The sequence below is a fragment of the Anopheles marshallii genome, chromosome 2 (assembly GCF_943734725.1).
Source record: "Anopheles marshallii chromosome 2, idAnoMarsDA_429_01, whole genome shotgun sequence".
Taxonomy (NCBI): domain Eukaryota; kingdom Metazoa; phylum Arthropoda; class Insecta; order Diptera; family Culicidae; genus Anopheles; species Anopheles marshallii.
The window spans coordinates 80,903,502-80,926,062 of NC_071326.1; the positions used below are offsets into that span (position 1 = coordinate 80,903,502).

The 22,561-nt window shown below is 43.6% G+C and overlaps 4 protein-coding genes across 4 annotated transcripts; 2 read left to right on the forward strand and 2 right to left on the reverse strand.

The window, feature by feature from the left end:
• Positions 1–4,411: 4,411 nt before the first annotated feature.
• Positions 4,412–11,319, reverse strand: LOC128719061 (serine/threonine-protein kinase PAK mbt). The gene is made up of 5 exons (XM_053812682.1): positions 10,385–11,319; positions 5,859–6,624; positions 5,333–5,453; positions 4,965–5,236; positions 4,412–4,891 (listed from the first exon to the last, which is right to left on the reverse strand). The coding sequence occupies exons 1-5, from the start codon at positions 11,317–11,319 to the stop codon at positions 4,412–4,414; spliced, it is 2,574 nt and encodes an 857-aa protein (XP_053668657.1).
• A 1,508-nt stretch (positions 11,320–12,827) lies between these two features.
• Positions 12,828–14,671, forward strand: LOC128719063 (CWF19-like protein 2 homolog). Its single transcript, XM_053812684.1, has 2 exons — positions 12,828–14,462; positions 14,537–14,671. Exons 1-2 carry the CDS (start codon positions 12,828–12,830, stop codon positions 14,669–14,671), a joined length of 1,770 nt encoding a protein of 589 aa, XP_053668659.1.
• A 532-nt stretch (positions 14,672–15,203) lies between these two features.
• LOC128719068 (40S ribosomal protein S19a) lies at positions 15,204–15,911 on the forward strand. Its single transcript, XM_053812688.1, has 2 exons — positions 15,204–15,274; positions 15,353–15,911. The coding sequence occupies exons 1-2, from the start codon at positions 15,204–15,206 to the stop codon at positions 15,756–15,758; spliced, it is 477 nt and encodes a 158-aa protein (XP_053668663.1). The 3' UTR covers positions 15,759–15,911.
• A 579-nt stretch (positions 15,912–16,490) lies between these two features.
• Positions 16,491–22,241, reverse strand: LOC128718675 (uncharacterized). Its single transcript, XM_053812296.1, has one exon. The coding sequence runs from the start codon at positions 22,239–22,241 to the stop codon at positions 16,491–16,493; it is 5,751 nt and encodes a 1,916-aa protein (XP_053668271.1).
• Positions 22,242–22,561: the final 320 nt, after the last annotated feature.

Consider the following 22,561-nt stretch of genomic DNA (forward strand, 5'->3'; position numbering starts at 1 on the left):
TGCGCGCCGACCTTCGAACGATACGGGGCGATCGAACTGGTGGAATGAATTGAGCGATAAGAGGTGGCTTCTTTGCTTTCCAAACCAAAGAAAGGCTGTGTGGCGGCTCCCCGGCACCACACACACCGAAGTGAGAAACAAAACAAGTGCACAAAGAAATTTATTTACACCACACCAATATGCGCACTCGAACGAAAGCTATACATACATACCCGTACATATTGTCGTCCTGCTTTTATACCCCAGTCACGAAGTGCATTGTTCTTGTAGGTTATTGAAGCGTACGCGTGTCTCGTTCTGTTAAATGTGGTAAGCTCTACGTTATATTATCGTACGTTCTATCGCACGTCGCATCAACAATATGCCACCAACGTGTGCAATCAGTGGAATACCTCGGAATACCCCGGTACAGAATAGATATTTTTGATAACAATATGTGTCAGCACCTGTCATTATTTTAAAACACGCAATCTTAACGCTTTACTTCCTTTGCAGTAACGTACTTTATCTTCCTTGGATGGAAAAGGATATGAGTTCTGTATTCCGATAAGTAATCAACCATCACTGAGCCATTACATACAAGTAGAGCGAAATGCGATAGACTGCTTCAATTCGGGGAATTCATTTCCCGTGCTATGTGTGATCGGTTTTGCGGTCGATCATACAGCATAGCCAGTGTAGGACTGACTATCCTAAGCTGAATCTAATTCTAGCCAGCAAAAAAACAGGTCTAGAATCGATAACGGTTGTAATGCCAAAAAAGAAGGTACACGAGCAGCAGGTGGAACTCTAGGATAGCGTATATGCCAATTATCTAATCTAACAGTTCAAAACCCATTCCCTCGGCTACTGTGACCACCAACGGTCACCACCTGACCCCAGATGGATCTGTGCAGGGTAAGGCTTTGTTCAGATGGGAAGTTATTACTCACTCTGTGAATCAAATCAAATCTTCGATCATCTCCAACGCTTTATTATTACATTTCTATTAGTCTGTTTAATTTTGATCATTTACAGTACATACAGAAACTTCAGAGCTATTGGAGATATTGGCAATAGGGTCATACGTTATCTTTGCACAGGCTCTTTTCAATGCTCTAAGGTTCTGTGAGTTTTGTTCTCAACATGTGCACCGTAATCAATAAGATCCTATACAAATTTGCATCTTCAAGTAAACGCTATAATTTCAAGACGGAAATACTCAAATCTCGAACAAAATTCCCATGTAAGTCGTGCAAACGGCACCCTTCTGACTTGAACAACATGTGAAGCTCGTGAAGTAATATGAATTACACTTTTTCTCAAGATATATTGAATAGGTTCTAACAGCAATATAGCTTCCAACAGCAAAAACCAGAAACAAAAAGTAATATCTACTTTTCTTGCACGTGTATTCGAACTTATTGATCACGGAGTGCATTATTGACCCAACAGTATTAGCAATATTTCACTAGCTAAAATCCGGACTCCGGAAAACATTTAATATGATGGTTGATGAGCAACCACATGATCAGAATCTCGACACCTTAGACAACTCTCGTCTGTAGGAAGCCTTAACTTCCAAATCTCAATACATACCAATTCCAAATAACAATTAAGAGACTAGCCAGCAAGAACCAGAACCAGCCAAACGCAACCAAAACAACGTGAGTGATCTACCGGACGGTGGACGACGAGCAATGTAATGTACGCTTGCGGGCTGCACGATAACATAAATAACCAAGCCACATATTTTTAATCTTCCTTCATACGTACGAATAAGCTGCATTTTGCTGGAGGTAGAACGTCCACACACCACCACTGTTGAACGTAAAAAAATATATGACGATCAAGATCGAGGTTATATTTTTCTGCCCCCGTTGTTACAATGTCAATGTTTCTACTTGTTGTAAAAAAAAATCCCGACACCTTCCAAAATGGTACCGGAGTTGAAAAGCACAAGCGGCCATATATACCCCGGCGGGCTTTGCCCAAAAAAAACCCCTTTTTTCAGCCACACGCCGACACTCGTAACGTATATTCGTTTGTGCGTTTTTATGCGCTATCGTTTTTCCGAAACACACACAGTTTTTGATACACAATTCTTTATATAGACATAAACAATCGTTTTAGATAGTGCGGATTGTTAACATTTGCTAGAATAATGGTATTGTCAACAGATCCTTTACAGGCTTGCATGCGGGCCCCGCTGTGAAGTTTGCGTGTGTTGGCTAGGAGCGAACGAAATGATGGTTAAGTGCTTTTTGCTTCGTATGTATGGCAAATATTTTAAGTGTAACGCGACCCAAACGACTATTGTGAAACGGTTGAAAGAAGTTTTGAGTTATGCTAGTGAAATGCGCGATTAGCAGAATTAACAGAATGAAGAAGGATGTATTAGGGTGTAAAAGGACGATTAGGCTCGCGTCATGTGTGCAGTTGTTTTGTGGATAACATTCACCCAAACAGAGATCCAATCTAAATGTCGTATTATGCTGAAACAATTTTACAGGCTACACATAACATATAACAAATATCCTTATACCGAAATACCATCGTACTTGTACATAGGATAAACTTGAAATAGTGGAAAAACATCTAACAATAAATTCTTACAACATTACCGTGTGTATTTTTGTCTGTTCTCGGGTTTATAACTTAATTTCGCACGCTATGTTCAAGATTTTCAATCAATTTATTTCCAAAATTCGTACATTGTATAAAATAACGAAGCTGCTGCTACTGTAGCACTGCCACTGTCTGATGGCGCCACTTCGTGTGTCGGTAAGTTCTGAGTACACGTATTGTCTTATCCCTTTTCCTCACTATAATACTTTGTATTGTTGCAAACCACTAAAACAACTGTTTCGATCGTGTAAAACAACGATCCTATGTCGGGAGGGGCACATTTTGTCTGTATTATATGCATGTGGACGGAACTACGTTCCCGTATCAATCATACTCGTTTCGATGCAATGCGCAAGGAATGTTACCATTAGGTGGAGATCCTAATGCGTTAGGCCTGCAGCTGACCACTTGGCCCTCGGAGAGTAACTCAAACATTCAACAACATGGGTATAAACAATTATTAGTTGCCATTTGCTGGATTAAAGCCCAGATTCGTCTAAGTAGAGTATAATTTGTTGTATTCTAAATCAAATTTTGTATCTTTTTCCGAGGTGATCATCCATTCGAAAATAGCTAAATGCACTTTTAATGATGAGTCTCATGTGTTATGTAATTTCCTATTACTCTTCCGCCGACCACTAGGTCCTAGGCCAACCAACCTACCAGTCTCATATGTAAGTAAGCAGTACTGAACCTGTTTGATGGTTTGATTTGTTTTTTGTTTTTGCAGCCAAGCGCTTCGCCCACAAATAAATGCTACTTAACTGTTGACACGCTGCAATCAGACAAAGAAACACTAATTCTTCCTATCCAACCCTACATTCCTTAAAAGAGATTCAACTGTTTACATTCAGTGACCTTTTTTTTGAGTGAGGTAAAAGCAGTCATCTTGAGAATACTAGCAAGTAGCTTACTTTACAGAGATTAATGTTTACCACTATCCGGTTTTAAAAAATACAAAACGTTCCCGTGTTGAATAACAAATCGTTTCTTTTTTCGTTAACATAACCGTTCTGGGTGTGTGAGTGAATTTTTCTTATTGTTTATAATAAAAATTTTAACCCCATAAGTAGGATGGGATGATTTTAAACTTTTAAAACCACATTTACAACAAACACTTAACAATGGCTGATTTAATATTACAGAAGTTGGGTATTTTTTTTTTGCACGAAAAAGAAAGAATTAAAATTAAACCTTTTATCATTCAAGCTTTCTTCAACTAAATACTGGAATGTATAGTCTACCGCGTAAACGTGTACAGATCGTTGTTAAAAAGATACCGTGTATATCAATCATCAAATTACATGAAAAGATTCATCATTTTTCGTTAAAAAATATTTACAACTCCTGCTTTCTTGCGTTCATAATGGTCGTTACGATAGAGTGGTCTGATCTTGTGAGAACAGTATATAGCTGCAAAATATTATATAAAACTTTAACTCGCTCCTACACGTTTTACTTGAAACCATATAACGAAAACAAGTGGAATTGTTTTCCTAATAACACCGTTAACCTCTAAGTTATATTTGTTGTACAAATAGCAACAGATATGACTGCAAATGATTATGAAACTTGCAGGTTTTGCTTTTCCAGTTTTCACGTTAGATAAATGCAACAATAGATTACTTACGGGTTTGAAGAGTACATGTAAGAGAATTATTTGATGCTGGCCTGAAACGAACGAACTGATCTCATATCCGTTCGTTTAGTGCATCCATCTCAGCGCGCTGTTGATTCCTTTTGGTTGTGAATGGCTGAATCTTGTTTTTCTTTTAGCCGGTTCCTGCCCTGTTCCTGGCTCGGCTTAGCAATTACTGTGCCGTGCGCCACGCATCAATGGAACAAGTAACGATGGTGGTCCCGCTTGCCTTAGGAACGGATGCGCCAGCAATTCCGACGCGGTGGCACGCTGCACCGGATCACGCACGAGCATACGATCGAGGAAGTTCTGCAGCCGGCTGGACACTTTGTGTGAGTTCTTCAGCTTTGGCGGTGGCATATCGCGGATGCGTCGCATCGCTTGCAGCGGTGGCTCATTGAAGAACGGTGGCTCACCGTCGATCATCTCAATCACCATGATACCGAGCGACCAGATGTCTACCTCCGGTCCGTACGGCAACCGGGAGATAACTTCCGGCGACATCCAGTACGGTGTACCTACGAGCGATTTGCGTTTCGGCAGTTCTTGCGACACCTGTGCACAGAAACCAAAGTCGGACAGCTTTACCCGTCCGTCCGACGCTAGCAGAATTGAATCGGATTTGATATCCCGATGGATAACACCCTGGCGAAAGGAGAGGAAAAGAATAACACCATTAATCGATTGACTTCTTCTGTTTTGCTAATAAATATCTTACCTGTGAATGAAGATAGGACAAAGCCTTAAGGCACTGTTTGCAAACGGTAGCAATTTGTTCCTCGTCCATGCGGGAATGTGTCACGATATCGGTGAGCGCACCGCCCTCCAAAAATTCCATCACTACCCACAGTTCATCATTCACCAGGAAGCTGCTGTACGTTTCCACAATATTCGGATGGTGATAGTCACGCATAATAACAACCTCGTTAAACAGCAACTCACGGCGCTGCTGTTTTCGCAGGTCCATCTGCTTGACTGCCACTTGCCGACCTGCAACAACAACGATACAGTTGAAAGAAAGCGGTTTAATAAATGAATGCCGTATGGAAATGGTGTGTGCCGACCGGCACACAATGTGTAACGTACCGGTGGATTTATCTGTCGCAATGCAGACGGTACCGGTTGAACCTTCGCCGATTTTTGTGTAATTTTCCAGATTTTCACGCGGATCACCCGCAGACACCACCATCTGTAGTGCGGCACGGAACTGCAAAATCGATATTCAATTAATACGTACAATCCAATAACAAAAACCAGGACATTACAGGGGTTTCGAGTTTAAACCTTCTTCATTTTTTCGAATTTTGACCATTGCTTGACCCTTTTCAAGTTAAACTAGAATTAGTGAAATTTTTCCAATTAAAAAATGAAATTTTAGTGAGGCCTTTGTCAACTTAGATATATGCAAAGCTTTTTGATGCTGATGTGATCAATAGAATAAAGCTAAATTTATTAATAAAGCTTAACTAAAAACAACCTTCAATCTGCAAGGAATTCAGATCTAAATAAATCATTTAGCTCTGCTTGCTCCAGTTCTATTTAAAAAGAATTGCGGTCACAACTTTCTCGAATACGCTCCGAAAACCCTGCACATTCAAAACCATTCTCCTACCTGTTCATGTGTAAGCCTTTGTTCCGTTTTTACCGGTGGCTGCTGCTGACTCTGTCCGCTCTGTGTGGTGGATGAGGTACTTTGGGCAACGGATACGTTACCACCACTGGAGCTCGATGCACGCGAGTTGCTCTTCGCGTTGCTGATGGAATTGTTGTTAAACATGTGGTTCGGATCCGGTGCGCCAAGTCCTGCTGCTGCGGCCGCTGCACCTTGTGTGCCACCCGTGTTGGCGTTCGATACCGATGACGGCGATGGCATTTTCTGCTGGTGTAGCGCATTTGCATTGTGATTATGGTGATGGTGGTGATTTGGCATCTGATTATTGCCCATCTGCAATGGAACCTGCATTTGTTGTTGTTGCTGCTGCTGATGGGCATGATGATGGTGATGAACGTTTGTTGGGGACAGCTGTGAACCGGACAGTTGGGGTGTTCCAGCCGAACCACCGGGTCCCATAATACCGTGCGGATGGTGGTGGTGATGGTGATGACCCGGATGACCGGGTGGAAGATGGTTGCCGTTGTTTGCATCTCCCATGTGACCATGCTGGCTGAGTGTGCCATGGTTGTTCACCATGGAACCCTCCTGCCCGGGATGGTTCGGACCGGGCTGTGGTTTACTGTGCAGTGGAGGTGGTCCACCACCTGCTGCCATCATACTCGAGCCGTGGAAATTGTTGTTGCCCGGTAGCTGGCCAGCATAGCCTGCATTAGGATACTGCCGGTGCATACCATCCGAACCAGTTGGTGAGGATTTTTGTGATCTAAAAGTATACGAATTGGAAGCGTTTAGTAGAAAAGAAATGAGCTGAAATTAGTTGAGTTAAATAACTAAAACCCACAAAGGTGGGGTACGGCACCTAATTTCATCCTACTATACTGCTTGTTCTCCCCCTTTTACCCAAGGGTAAACCAACATTGGCTGTGGTTCGTGTATGACAAAAGGAACGACGTCTGTCCTCTGCACATACACACAGTGCTTTCTTTTATGTGGGAACGCGCACAATTAAGCCCCTTAATGCAGCCATTCGGGAAGGGGTTGCGAGCCAAAATGCCACACATCAAAAGCACTAAAACAAACCAAACCACCAAATTGAGAAACAGCGAGACAGTGTATCCATTTAAAGCCATTGTGTCCACGGGACGGACGGTTCGTGCGGGTATTTGGAAAATTGAAATCGAACACCGGCCGGTTCCGGTTGATTGCTGCAACTGGAAATGCAGTGTTTGTTATCCATCGGTACAGCTGCAAAACTGCCTTTGAGGGGGACGGTAAAGCTTGTCATGGATGGATGAACACTCTCAACCACTAAAGAAAAGGTTTAAAAGTGCATATTCTTTGGCGATTTAAAATGCCAGAAATTATGCACAATCTTGTGGATTTTTTTAAATCTTTAAACAGCGATATTAGATATCATTGTTACAGGATTTGACAATAGATAGCCCAACTTACTGAATCGCGCAAGCGAATAAGATAAACGGGGAGTTTGATAGTGAAAAACGAAACACTTTACTGAATCGCATAGACAAAAATGTGTGCACAATTTAGTGAATGACAAATCGGTCAGCCTGTTTACGTACAGGCGGATTCAAGAGTTGAAATATAATATACAAAATTTAACAAAAGTGTAAACAAATTATGTGTAGAATAGGTATTAAACATTATGTTTAATTATGACAAATATTAGTGATTCGTTTTCAACAAATTTAATTGTCAAATATTTAATTTTATACCTCAATTCTTGAATTCTCCTAAACATAAGGTTGTTTATGCGTTGAGTCCGTTTCACTAACTCGTACATCCGATTCCATATCCAGTTTTTGTGATACATTAAAGTGTTTTTTGTGTCTTTCACTATCAATCGTCCCGTTTATCTTATTTGTTTGTGCGATTCGTTAAGTTGGTCAGGCCATATCCCATATCTCTATTGTTAAACCCTGTATCGCTCCATATTACATATCCATGTATTGCTCGTTATTGTTGGTGATTAAAACGGCGACGAATTTTATCACAATTTTCACTTCAATAGGTCGCACGATAAGCACGTACATCTTGAACCCCGATAGCGGATCGATCCCAACTCACAATTAAACACATTTTCCCTCTCTGTTAACATTACTTCAAAACTTCTCAGCTCTGTTCAGGTTGGCTCTGTTCGGCCAAGGAGTGCCATTCGATGATGTTAAATTCCAAATAATCCGGGTTAGGGAGGAGTGAATAAACTGCCGGTAGGCGGTTGTGCTATTTTGAGCCCAAAACGTGCCTGGTAAACAAAACATCACGGTGGCACGAATTCAAATGACCAAATCTTACACGGTCCCCCGGGGGCACACAGTACACGTGACCAGAAAACGATAATTACAAACACAACTTACATGCTTCTAATGTTCTCGGTCTTACATATGGAGGCTTCCATGGAAAGTGCATTGACAGTGGCATAATTTTGCATTATTTGGCATTAAAGGACGATAACTTTTTAACCGGTTAAAATATTGTTTGATAAGAAAGCAACTTCCGCTCGAGCTCCATTTCGAAGAATGTCAAACCAAATTGTACCAGTGCTTCCTCATGGTGTAACTAATTAGATTACACAACGGTTGAAGGTGGAGCAACCGGTTCACTGGCAACCGGAAAATCCTAAACATAGATGTTTCAGTCTCTTGATTGACAGGACTGCTTGGTGCGATTGCTCAATTACGTATCAATTACGCTTCTATTGGACAGTTTTGTCAAGTGCTTCCGGCCTTTTTTGGTTCCGATTCATTGAATTTAAACTCTCTCATTATGTTATGAACGCAACGATACTTGCAGATGTTATTGATCTTCTAATAGATCTGAAGCGATAAATTGGTTAAAGACTAATTTATTGTAAATAATAGTGTTTTCAATTATAATATTGTTTAAAATACATACACCACCAACTACTGTTCAGTTAATCTTGTTTAGATGCACGATTCTCAATAAGTATTTAATCTCATTGACTAAATTAATCTCCAATATGGGCAATGCGTGTGGAGTCTATAAAACTTTGAATAATAAATAAAATAAAAATAAGTTATATCGAAGATTCCCTGGATGGTCAAGAAATTTCACAGACTCATAATTCTTTACAGATTTGAAGAATCTTCAACGATTCATTTAAATTACTATATGTTATTTCTGAACATTCATAAATCCATAAATCGCTTGAGAGTAAAATCGGCAACATAATAGACGACAACTGTGTAAGTTTGGGAAAATACACATAATCGAGACATTAATGGTTAAAAATTTGGGATGAGATCGCCGTGATAGAACATCGTCTATAAGGTAATTAATCATTTTCCCAATGTAACCTGCTGACCGGTGTTTGTCTGGAAACTCGCTATATAGGAGAAGCGAATCAATGTATTAGCCCCATGTAAAGTTCGTTTACACTTTACGCACAAAAGAGTTTTTGGAAGCTCAATGAAATTAATCTTAAAATAGTTGATAGATTAATATTCGTTTGTGGTAAGTAAAACTCCGTAAAGGTCGCATGCTAATCATCCAATAAACATTGATTTCAACCATTTGCCATTTGACTGAAAGTAAAGAACCAATATAAAGATGATGCAACCATGTGCTGTGTTTAATACATAAAACAGTTTACAAACAAACGAGATAACAAAAAGACATCTTTACACGCTTGTCAATCGTTGTGCAGATGTGTCGCTCGAGGGTAGAAAGAAGGTGTCTCCGGTGTGTTTTGTTTCAGCATTAGGTCGCTTTGGTAGCATATACAGTATGTGTGCCTGTCACGGTTGGCTAAGCACTGATAGGCGTCTTTGCGTTCTATTTCCGCGATTGTTACTAATGCAGAGCGAGAGAGATCTGGAACATGTCCGGATGCACCGCACCATCACAACCCGCGAACCACGCGCGGTGTCCTAACGTTAAACTACCAACCCATTCATTGAACGGGGAAAAGTGATGCACCGTAGCAGTGCAGGAGACAAAAAAAAGCAACACAAAACAAATCATGATGATCATAGGAGCATCTGCAGCGCTGCAAAGTGCATGGAACGAAAACGAGTCGAGAGGTTTTTAATGTACAAGTTCTGCCGGAAGGCGAAGCTGAAGTAAAAAGAAAACGCATGATAAAATCAACCTTACTACGCTAAACGCAAACAAACGGTGCATTCTTGTAAACACGCACTAAATGGCTCGCTAGAGATAGGTTTTCTGTTGATTGGAATGTACATTGCTCCCAACTGAATCGTCAAAAGTTTACACATTTAGGAGGTGGAGGTTAATGTTTTGTCTGGCTCGCAATGCTCACGTTTCTTGCTGAAAATAAAAACGTGCTAAGGAAATTATTGGTGGACCAACCAGAAGCGTGCACAATTCGAGAGCCTTGATGATTGCAGTGAAATCGAAATTGATACCATCACAGCAAACGACGAACGGTGACCACGCTCCAGGCGATGAATATGAGGTAACTAAATGCTGTCTAATCCGCTTTTTCTTCTCTCTTCGTTATGCCTCCCCATACACACACTCACCTGTTATGATATAGCGAAGACGTTTCCGTTAGCACACTGACCGGATTGGAGAGGTTTCCGTTCGAGCCCGTACCATTGGTCGAAGCAGCCGTAGACATGTTGCTGCTGTTCGTGTTGTTGCCCGCTATCAGATTGCCACCGTTCATATGCGGGGCGATTGCATGGCCTGCTGTTGCCGCTTGTACGCTGCTCCCGCCAACAGCGCCTGCTTGAGCTTGATGGGAATGCATGTGATGGTGCTGCTGCTGCTGCTGTTGCTGCATGTGGTGCATATGCATTTGGTGCTGCGCCATTCCTGATGCCAACTGGTGCTGCTGCTGATGTAGTTGTTGATGGTGTGCATCGAAATTGTTGTTAAAGTTCGTCTCCAACGTCGTTCCCGCGGGCGAAATTGGTGGATAAGTTCCACCCGTCGGCCCCTTGGCGGGTGGCTGCATCGACGGGAAGCTGTTATTGTTCATTCCAGGGAAAGGAGATTGGCCTCCGCCAAGCTGTTGCGGCGGTTGCATCGGTTCCTCCGGCACGGATGGTGGCACATTGGTATTGGCACGCAAATCTCCACGGCGTACCCGCGGTGGACTGGAGCTTCGAAGTGAATTCGAACGTGCTACATTAGATGTTTTCGGCAGTATGAGTTTCCCCGGTTCGGATGCACCCGTACCCGGTACGGCCACATTTCCTCCCGGGCCCGGTGGACCGTGGGGCCGCACGATGGTCTTTAGGTCCAGTATTTCGGTCGGTGTGATCTCGGACGGATCGACCAACGGCAACGGACGGTTGGATGATTTCAGTATCTGATTATTGCCAACGATCGACGCCCATTGCAATGGTAAACCGACGTACCGACCTTCCCGCTTATCAAAGCCCGTATGTACACGGTGCTCGAAATTGCTCGGGAAGGAAATTTGTGGCTTTTTCTTTTTCTTCGAAAACATTTTGCTTGCAGCTGGGCTAGAACTGGATTGATTGGATGTTATATGCACAACAAAAACACAACACAACTTATGGCCGTGCAAACGGGTTTATGTCACTTTTACCACCCCAAATTCGATAATACGTTGAACTGGAATGTGTGTTTGCGTCGCGTTTCAGTCTAACTCGCATACGATCGTCATGAACGTAGGAAGATCGCGCACTAACGCACCACCTTTCTTACCCCCCTTTTGGCACTTCTTCACAACATAGCAAAGAGACACGACTACGACGACGACGACACACACCTTTTGCCCAAATGCTCCTGGGCAACCTGAAGTGGGACAGATGGAGTCACCCAAAAACGGGAGCAAACTAACCAAAGGGCAAATAAAATGACTAAATGCGACGAAGATGCCACTCTTTGTTATTCACTACAGCTACGCGCTTCGGGGTCGGGCTAGCAAGTTCCAGGGCTTCTCACCCGTACAAGCTCTGGCCGTGCGGTTCAGGAAAGCGGGAAGTGGAGTGGAGTTAGAGTGTGTAAATTTATTTACACATCGTTCCAGGCGTGTTCCGAACGCTTCACATATTCACTACTACCCGAACGCGCACACGCACGCTGCAATGTTCTACGCAGTAACAAAACAAGCAACTCAAGCGCGAAAGCAAATTCCCGTGAAAATGTTTAAAACACGGACGAGCAGAAATCGTAAACTCTGCCTTTTTCTCTTGGATGAAAGCGTTTATAGTCCTTTCCCAATGCACCAATTCGTGGAATGTCACAAAAGCCTTTTGAACAAGTTTATATTATCTGGCTGAGCGTTGTGAATTGCTTTCGTGTGAGTGCCCATGTAACATTCGAAGCAATTCTGTCCAAAGTGAGTCCAAGAAGTGCGGTAAAATTGAATGAGCAAAACAAAAAATACTACATACAACAAATCTGTAAATAATTCGGACCAGTTAAAAATTACAGTAAAAAAGACTAATAGACCAATGATGACCAAACCTTAATGTTGGTGAAATAAATAAATGCGGGCACACAGTTCGAATGGAATGCACTCTCATACGAAAGAAATGCCGCCAGGTTAAACAGAAGCTAAGAAATATTTATAAGTTAATGTATCGAAACTATATGCACGTGAGCTGTTATAAAATTTTAATACAATCAAGGAAAGGTCAATCAAATCAGATATTGGTCATTTTAATATTTTTATCGGACGCTTAAATGACGTTAGTCGATGTGTCAGCTCGCTTGGGTTTTATGGCCAATGTTGTTAACTGGGTGAGGCACATTTGGAAATTGAAAACAATATTCCATTCAAAACAAACAATTTCGCCAAGATTCGAAACTGTGAGTCGCTCTTTGCTTTAATTTAGGAATTTAATTTTCTACAGTTATCCTTATGTTATCCTTTATTAAAGAATATCTCATCTTCGATTTATGCAGAAATCAACGGATAACATGTTGTTTTACTGACATCTCAACCAGGAACGTATTCTTTTTTAGCATCCAGCATCCAATACAGAAATGGGATCTTCTACCTCGGATAGTGAACTAGAACGCAAGCCGCGAAAGCATAAAAAAAAAGAGAAAAAGTCTAAAAAATCTAAAAAGGAGAAAAAACATAAAAAAGACAAAAAGCATAAACGCCACCGACGAACGCGCTCATCGTCATCCAGTACGGGAAGCGAAAGCGACGAATGGGTGGAAGCTTTACCAGCTGCAGAGTTCAAAAGGGACGCCGAAGAGGTGTCACAGCAGCTGCACGAGCCAAAGCTTGAGCGTGAAGATTGGATGAACAGCATGCTGATTCCGACTTACAGCAAGGAACCGAAAAAAGAGGACAAGAAAAACCCGACAACTGAACAGTACGATCCCAAAACTAGTGTCCGTGAGCTGAATCCACATTGGAGAAATGGAGGCACAGGATTGCCAAGCTTTCGTAAACCGGCAAACGAAGATGAGGACAACGAGGATGGTTATCGGTATCACCGTACGGCGGAAATGCATCAGCAACATCACCGAACCAGTAGTGCGGGATGGAAAAAATCAGCTAAAGAAAAACAAGACCCTTCACAGCGAGAATGTAAAGGTGAAGTTGAAAAAACAACCGAAAGGGTGACTAAAGCAGAGCCTGCTAGTGAAGAGTTCTTAACAGACGAGCAGTTAAATGAGCTTGGAGCTAAAATAATTAAAGCAGAGTTGGTGGGTAATGCAACACAAGCGGAAACTTTGAAGCTAAAGCTAGAGAAAGCCAAAGCTTATCGTCACGAAATGCAAGCCAAGAAAAAGCAACAATTGACCCACGACGAAGCGGCTCACAAACGAAGGAAAAGCACGGAAGACACAGTTACGTACGTTACGGGCAAGCAGAGCAGCGATTCACAGAGGGCCAATGCTAAAAAACAAAAACGCTACCAGCAAAATCTACCACCCGGGCCCGCTCTGTCTGATAAATTCCGTTCAGAGCGACACGAGAACGACAATATGGATGCACAGTTCTTTAAAGTTTCCTCCAAGCTGGGTGACGGCAAACGGTTGGAAAATATATTCGACCATCAGAAGGCTTCCTCTTCGACGGGTGGTGTGGATGCGATCGAGGAACGTACAGTGCGGGATATGAATCGAATGAACAAGGCACAGGCGGACTGTGAACGTTGTTTGAACTCTGGCAAATTTGGACACGAGCAGCTAATTTCGATGGGTAAAAATGTGTACCTTTCGATACCGACGTGGCGTGCCTTGCAACCGAAGCACTGTTTCATTGTGCCCGTTGGTCACTACCCGTGTTTAACGCAGGTGGACGAAGATGTACATCAAGAAATAGTCGATGTGTGCAAGACGTTAGTTCAGATGTTTCGCAAACACCAAATGGAGGTGGTTTTCTTCGAAACCGTCCGCTACCTGAACCGCAATCCTCACATGTACATCCAGTGCGTCCCGGCAAAGGATTACGAGATGGCCCCGTTTTACTTCAAAAAAGCCATTCTGGAGTCGGAAACAGAATGGGCAATGAACAAGAAGCTACACAACGTGGATGGCTTCAATGTGAGACGTACGATTCCGAAAGGATTGCCATACTTTTGGGTAAACTTTAACATGGAGAGCGGGTTTGCGCACGTGATTGAAGATCAGGAGATGTTCCCAGTTACCTTTGCTACGGTAAATATACTTCAGACATTTGAAGTGTGCCTATTGGTTGATGTAATTGTGCTTTTATTAATTTTTTTTCGCAGGAAACAATTGCCGGTATTCTCGGTTTAGATACGAGAGATTGGCGCAAACCGCGCAAAGAAATGAACCCGGCACAAAGGGTGGAAGAATTTAAACACTGGTGGCGTGAATATGATGCAGTTCTACAGACGAAATAATAGACCTTAAAAAGACCAAGACCTGGAAATGGCCGTAAAGAGAAGCACATTCGTAATGGAAAATAAATTGATAATTGTAAAAAAAAAATATACCAACAAAACACAGTCCCGGTTCTATGAAGGGTTAACACTGTGCAGCACTTTGTTTTCCGGATGTTGACGAAACGTCAAATGCCGCGTTTCATCTGACACATGTCAAACGTGTCGCCATATTAGCTTCTTTCGATCTCTTTTTCCGGTTGCGCTTGCAAGTGAAAGGTACGTCGGTGGACAATTTGCCGTAAAAAGTGCTGTAAATGTACGAAAAACGATAAATTCCGTTTTGGTTTTGTATGCAATAGTTACCGCACTTGCTAACGAATACTTTTGGAGCATATTGAGCGTGGTTAATTGAATGTAAACGGTGCTAATTGCCGTATAACGAGTGCCAGTAGCAGGTTATGTGGCCTCGCTGCTGTTGTGTTGTGATGGAACCGAGAATGATGCGATTTACCTGTCCTAATGCAAAATGTGTGGCTTCCTTTCTTTTTAGATGCCTGGAATCACTGTGAAGGACGTCGATCAAGACAAAGTGGTAGAGGGTGTTGCCCTTTTCCTCAAGAAGTAAGTACGGAAGCGGTATCCTTCAACCTGACAAACGATGACGTATGGTGTATTGGTGCGTCTCGTTCTATACAACAGGTCTGGAAAGCTGAAGGTTCCGGAGTATGTGGATCTGATCAAGACCGCCAAATTCAAGGAACTGGCCCCAACGGATCCGGATTGGTTCTACGTGCGTTGTGCTTCGATCCTGCGCCGCCTGTACCACCACAGCCCGGCCGGCATTGGTTCGATCTGCCGCATTTATGGTGGACGTCAGCGCAACGGTGTGCGACCGTCGCACTTCTGCCGTGCCGATGGTAGTGCCACCCGCAAGGCTGTCCAAGCTCTGGAAGCCATCAAACTGATCGAAAGGCACGCCGACGGTGGCCGCAAGCTCTCCAGCCAGGGCCAGCGGGATCTGGATCGTATCGCGGCACAAATTTCGAGCAAGAAACGCGAAGCCCAGAAGAAGGAAGCCGCGCAGGTGCTGAAGCTGCAGGATTAAGCGGTGGCTGTACAATACCTGTGCAAACACACATACACAAGCGTGAGAGTTATGTGGTCAGAATATAAGTTTACTGCTACTGTGGCCAACAGCGATCCAACATCGCGCTGTTGAGTGAATGTAAGAAGCGTGTTGTGTGTTTTACAGTGAGAAATTACGCATGATCCGTTGGTTTTAAAATCGTGTTGATCGTGGGCTGGTTCTCCGTGTTATTGAAAATCCGTGTTGAGATACGGTGTTTCGGAAGGATCCTTTGCTTGTGAAGTGTCTTCCCGGTGGTCCAGTGTAATTGACACCATGTGTAGATGCTTGGGTCGTTCCAGTGTGGCTATTTCGTTGTTGTAAAGATTCTGTGCGGTTGTGTGTGAACCATATGGCATGTAGCAGAAGACGATTTGGTGGATCGGTTTAGTTTCTCTATTTTTATTTCTCCTTTCTAATAACACAAAATAGAGTTTTAACTCGATGTAAACATTAACTGCAAAATTAGTAACCTTAGTTTATTATAAAACTTACTAAATTTTGATTAAATTTCTCTTAATGATATTTTCCTGTCTTTACTAGATGGACAGCGCGGTCCGTTGATAACGTCGCAGGTTCCACACAACAGGAACGGGATACAAAATCCTATCCTAGGCAGTTCCCCCGTAGTAAGAATTGGCACGTGACTATACGTGTTAGGTCTGGAAAGCCAGAAATGGCAGACGCTAATAGCAAGCAAAAACAGGATCGTTAATGATCAGTAACAGAGGTTGCCAGTATCATCAATTCTTGCAAAAAGTTTTCCGATTCAGTGAAACGTTGCATTTGTACTACATGAGCTATTGGTACTTCTGGCAGTCTCGGAACTGACCCCTCGAGAATGGATTTAATTCTGGGTAGATCTCGCTCATCAATTTCCCTCAATGTGTGTCCTAACTCGTACTCGAGCAGCATCTTCGATAAACTGTAATCGTTGCTAAACAATGACAGTACGACCAGATCGTCCTCGCCTTGTGTGATACCCTGGATGTTATTTTCGATCGCATAATTAAGCAAACACTTGGCACACTCAATGTGCCTCATCAGGATGGCCATACCGAGCGCCGTCATGCCTTGATGGGTTAAGTACAAGTTGGGTTTGTACTGCAGTACCAGCTGCATCAATTCCAACGAGTTAGTCCGTGCCACTGATTGTAGCAACGTTGTCTCCATGTTGTCGGGGGCATCTATCGAGCTAGCGTCGTAATCAAGAATCATTTTTACCATATTACAATTGTTATGGATGTTAATGCCTGCAGCAAGATGCATTGGTGTTGCTCCAATACTGTTCACCACCGACACATCAACGTGAAGCTCGAGCAACCGTTGTACGATGTCTCGTCGACCGCCCATTATTGCAGTGTGTATCAATCTGTTACCACCACTGGCATCATCGAGGTCCAGAACGGAACAACCCTTTGCGTTGCGTAGATCCCTTCGAACACACTCGTCGAACAGATACCGACCCACTGCATAGTCCTGGGAGTTCAGCAGCGAAAGATGAACTGCGGCCAAACCGCTGTTATCCGCCAACAGTGGATTGGCACCGTTCTCTACCAAAAGCTTAACCATTTCGAGTGTATCTCTCGGAAAGCAATGATGCAACGGAGTTTCACCTCCCCAATCTCTATAATTGACCGTATCAGTCAAATCAACACCGGTTTTTGACGCGAGAAGTATCTCGTACATGCAACTACTTTGCTCGATTTGCCAGAAGCATCTAGTAGCCCTGTCATTCGTGGAAAACTCGGCAAAAACTATAACATAGTTACTTAGCGTGGCGTTGACATACGATAAGAAATCCTTCAAATTTTCGACCAATGACACTGAATCCCGCAGGGCAAATGTCTGATCTTGAAAAGGCTCTATGACTTCATCCTCAACAGTTAACACATGAAACGTGACTGGGATGGAGGACTCAGTGCTGATCGTAAACTTCTGCCATATCATCTCACTCAACAATGCACAGGTTTCCATCCTGGTTATCATATCTTCGCAGCTGTCACGTGTATTCCAAAATGTTACACTTTTCGGGTTTTTGCCGAAATGTGTGAAAACGGACTCCCGTTCAAAGACGATACCGCCAAGAATGCCTAGCTCCTCGATCGTTCGCATTTGACGGGCCCAACTGAGCAACTCTTTTACCATTGCATGATCATCTGCTTGTAAAGCACAAAATAACGAAGATGATCCGTATGACTTTGACTCCTCTACGAATGAGATCATTTTCCAGCGCTGCAGCACAATTAACGCATGTCGGAAGTGATCAAGATGGGTGGAGGAATTCACCACACAATTCTCATTCACAAGCTTCTGGATCAATTCAAACACCGTCTTATTTTTGCTCCGTATCGCTGCGTGTAGCGTTGTTGAGCTATCGAGCCAATCGAACCCTAATGCGCGCAGCGAACGAATCATTCTGTCTGATGTCATACCGTTTTGAACCGCCACAGTAAAAGGATGTTTCGCAACCGTACCGAACAGCTCGTGGTTAATGGATTTAATTTTCTGGATTAGTCGACATTGACCGTACTTTACGAGTATGAGAAACGTGCACTGTTTCTCCTGCATGTTATCCGTGAACATCAGATCCACCGGAACCTCACGTTCCAACAGTAGCTGCACACAGTTCCACTGCTGCTTAAGGGCTCCCTGATGCAGGATGTGGGCTAAACTTGTAGTCTCCATCGATGTGGTAGGACACCGCACTAGCAAATGCTGCAAGGCGGATTGTTCACCCATACGCGCTGCTGATTCACAGCAAGCCAGAAATGCATCTGGAATAAACTGCCTAAAAGCTTCATTTTCCAGCAGATATACCGCGGCTGTATAGTTTCTAGCCTGCACAGTCGTTTTCAGCAGAAATTCGAATGTGTTTCCTTCAATATCGGCCCTTGCCATCATGCATGTAAAGATATCATTCCAGTGCAAGATGATGGCAAGCAGCAGGATCGCTGGATGTGGTACCGACGATCGTGGTAGCAACAGATCCGTAATCGATCGCACACAGTAAAGTAACGCATCTCCTAACGGGCCACGATCGTTCGCCGTATGGAAGCTTTCAAAGAACGGCAGCATCTCTCGAACACCTGCTGTGTTACCGTGCCCGATAAGCATTCTCAAAATGGCGCCCCTATTAACGACCGCTACAAGATGGACGAACAGGTCCGTTTTGCGAACGTGAGTCATAAGCTCCTCCCAGTCGAACATCTCTTCTTGTATTAAACGATCACCAAGAGCAATTGTACGATCGTAAACTGCCTGAAAGTCTCGGAATGCCAATGCCGTCGAAACTTGGTATTCTGGGTCGTTACAACGATCCAAAAACCCGGCAAAGTATTGATCCAGATACTCTACAACGGACATATCAGCGTTACAAGGATTTATCAACTCTGGAAGCTGTAAGAAAGCCGAAGCGAGGTATGATTTGTTCCGCGTACAGCAAAAACGACCCTTCATCTCTGCCCCTTCTTCTCGTCCTATCTTCTGCATCGTCGGGATGTCTTTGGATCGGAATGCTTCTAGCAATCGGTGTTGGAGCTCAACCCAGTGATTCATTTGGGACAACGTTGGAAGGGTAATGTGAACCTTATTAGCGCCACCATTTCCGAACAGTCGAACCTCGGTGTTGGAGAACACAAACGCATTGATCACGATCTTCTCCATCGAACTATCCGTTAGCAGATTGTAGGACAGCGTATCATGGGCCAAGAAGTTACGATAGTTCTTCCCCTGTATCATAGGGATGCGACTCTTCAGGTAGTGGAAACTGTCGCCAAAGTATCCGACTGTGTACAGCATCTCACAAAGCTCCAGCTGGATGTGTTCGATTGCGCTTAGCATCCGAGTTGGCAGTCCGAACAATCGCGTAACCAATCCATCAACCGTGCTCAGACCATACTTTTCGAGAATTGCCCCCAACTGATTGCGACTTTTGTCGTACAGCTGCTGTAAATGAACCTGATCGCGTTTGATCAATTCACGAGTAAGTTCCTTATTCCAGGGGAGTTTGAGCTCTTTGCAGAACGTTTCCAACACCTTCCATTTGTTGTCGATGAAGAAGATATCATTGTAGTAAGACTTTAAACGTCTGTTGAGATGCTGCAACGCTTCCTCGTCGATCTTTTCCGCGATCTTGAGATCCACCGTCAACTGACGCGTTTGTTCAATGTATTCGAACTCTTCGACGCTCTCCATCGCTGCAGAACCATTCTTGAGAAGGCCGGCAATGACGGAAGGATTGTACTTTAGCAAACGTTGATCCTTCCATTCTATCGTCAACGATTCGACGTGATTAGTTTGCCAGGACAAACGCACCTTCTGGAAGAATTCGCCAGCCCATCTCATCGTCAGCTTCCAATCGAACAACTTTCGAACGGCAGCTAAATCGTCGCTGGAAAAACATGCTCTCCGTATGCTGCTATATTTAAAACTATCGTTTTCAATGAAATATTCACGCAACTGGTTCACAATGTCACGCTTCACTTGTAGATGCTTCTGCAAGTGCCTAAATATAGGCATCTCGCCGATTGGTTCATTTTCTAAGTCAAGGAACGTGGCTTTCGCTTCATCGAAATACTGCGTCACCTCTGTGAAGCCAGCTAGCTGACGCTGCTCCAACGCCTCCATATCACCGGCGTAGAGTACCAGCGATCGCAGCTCTTTAAAAGTGTCACACTGACGCATATAACCGTAGAACGATTGCCGCACAATCGCGACGGCGACTACATAGAGTAGCTGAAATGCCATCCGCATCATGCCCAAATGCGAACGAAACGCATCACAGAGCCTTCTATCGAATGTTTCACCCAAAAGTTGCTTCTTCAACGAGATGCTGTGCGATAGCACTTCCCGGTATGATTTGTTCATGACGGGGTAGAGTTCTGTCAGCATGGAACCCATAGCACCGGCAGCCTTTCCCGGCATGTTGGCGGAGTTGGTGGTATTCTTGATGGCTTCGCCAAATACCTGAACCGTCCGTTTCATACATGCAATCTCAGCGTAGGTGGATTTCGACTTAAGCTCATCTGGATTCCGTACGATGTTCTCGCAATAGAATACGGTTTTGTGAAGAGAGTAATATTGTCTAGTTTTGGAGTAACATTTCAACAATTTGCGTTTGATGCGACGATCTTTACCACGCATCAGATGCGACAGATTGAACGATTCACCAGCCACAATGTCCGCGACAATGGTTTCGGTCGCTTTTCCTTTCTTCCAATCGCCTATCAACCGGTTCACTACATTTTGTGGATGAGATACGTGACGTAAACGTTTCTCGATCTGCTCTATCAATTGCTCTCTGTTCGTCTTATCCAATTGTTTTATCTTCTCGGTCATTTCTCCGGTCCACAGTTTATCAATTCTTTTCACCTTGTCTAGCATATCCTTGATTAAGCTATCCTTATTCGCGGCAGTTGTACTCTCCACTCGTTGCTTTAGTTGCTTCAACACATGCGCTTTGTTCGGCAGGTCCGATGAATCTATTTTTGCCATCAGATCCTGGATCAGTTTGTCTTTCTCTGTTGAGCCTGACGACTCACTTTGTCGCACTATCGACAACAGTTCCGTTTCGGTTCCTTCCAGATACTTTCTCACTATTGCCAACTGTTCGCTTACCATGCGCACAAATTCTATCACAAGGCATTTGTTTACCATGAGACGATACTCCTGAAATTGTTCCGGATTGCGAAAGATGGATAGAAAGATGGCCACACAAAATATGGCTTCCTGCATTGGAAGATGCGCCAGGAATTGTTTGTGCTTGAGAAAGTACAGATGATTGTGCACGGTTTGCAATCGATGCAGGAACAGATCGTCAACATCCGCGTACAGACGAGTGTTGTGCTGCACGTTTATATCACGCCAACAGTCGCTTATAACGTCGACATGGTTCTTCCACTCGTTTGGATCCTTCGTTCCGGGCCAGTTGCCGGACAGCTTCCGAAAGCCAAAGTCGGACAGCTTCCACAGCGTGAACAGACGCAAATCTTCCGAAAGAACCACATTCTTTACACTCAGTTGAACTAACGCACTCGCTATGTGTTGAAATTCGTCCTCCTCCTTGAACTGCTTCATAAGAAGAAACTTTTTGAATATCTGCAGCGAGTTGTGTCTCAACATCTGGTAGCAAGCGGTTGCATCATCCAGCCCATCAATTTCTACGTTTATCAGAGCTTCAACCAATTCGCTGTCTTCATTCGCAAGTGCACACTCGAGCACGGTTTGTCCTTCGCTGTCGACGGTGGTACTATCAAACAATCCGCTCGCCAATAAACAACGCACCACACCGATATGACTCACACCGCCAATTTTCACACACAAATGCAGCGGAGATTCGCCGTACGAACGCCGAAACTCCAACACGGTATCGATGGTCGCCTGTTGAATGCATTGTTCCAGGATCGTTTCATCGCCGATCGTGATCGCCTCGAAGAGGGTTTCAACCAAACTATTCGCCATTCCTAAAAGAAGGCACATATTTTATTTACGTCAACAAAACCACACTTTTCGTGTGCACTGTCACGCAACTTACGTCCAGATTGGTGCGCAGCAATCGAACGACTTGCGGAGATCGTGAGACGATCAAGTGGAATTCCCCAAGCAGCTAAAAACCTCTCAGCGATTGATAAACAGTCTCTCACAGAAACTCGCGTTTGTTTCCGAGAGAAACACGCGTTTTGTGACGCACACTAGCAAAATGTGCGATTTGTATACGCTTTTTTATACATAAACTTGATGCAGCATCATATCTGGACGATAGGGAAATTTGAGTGTATACT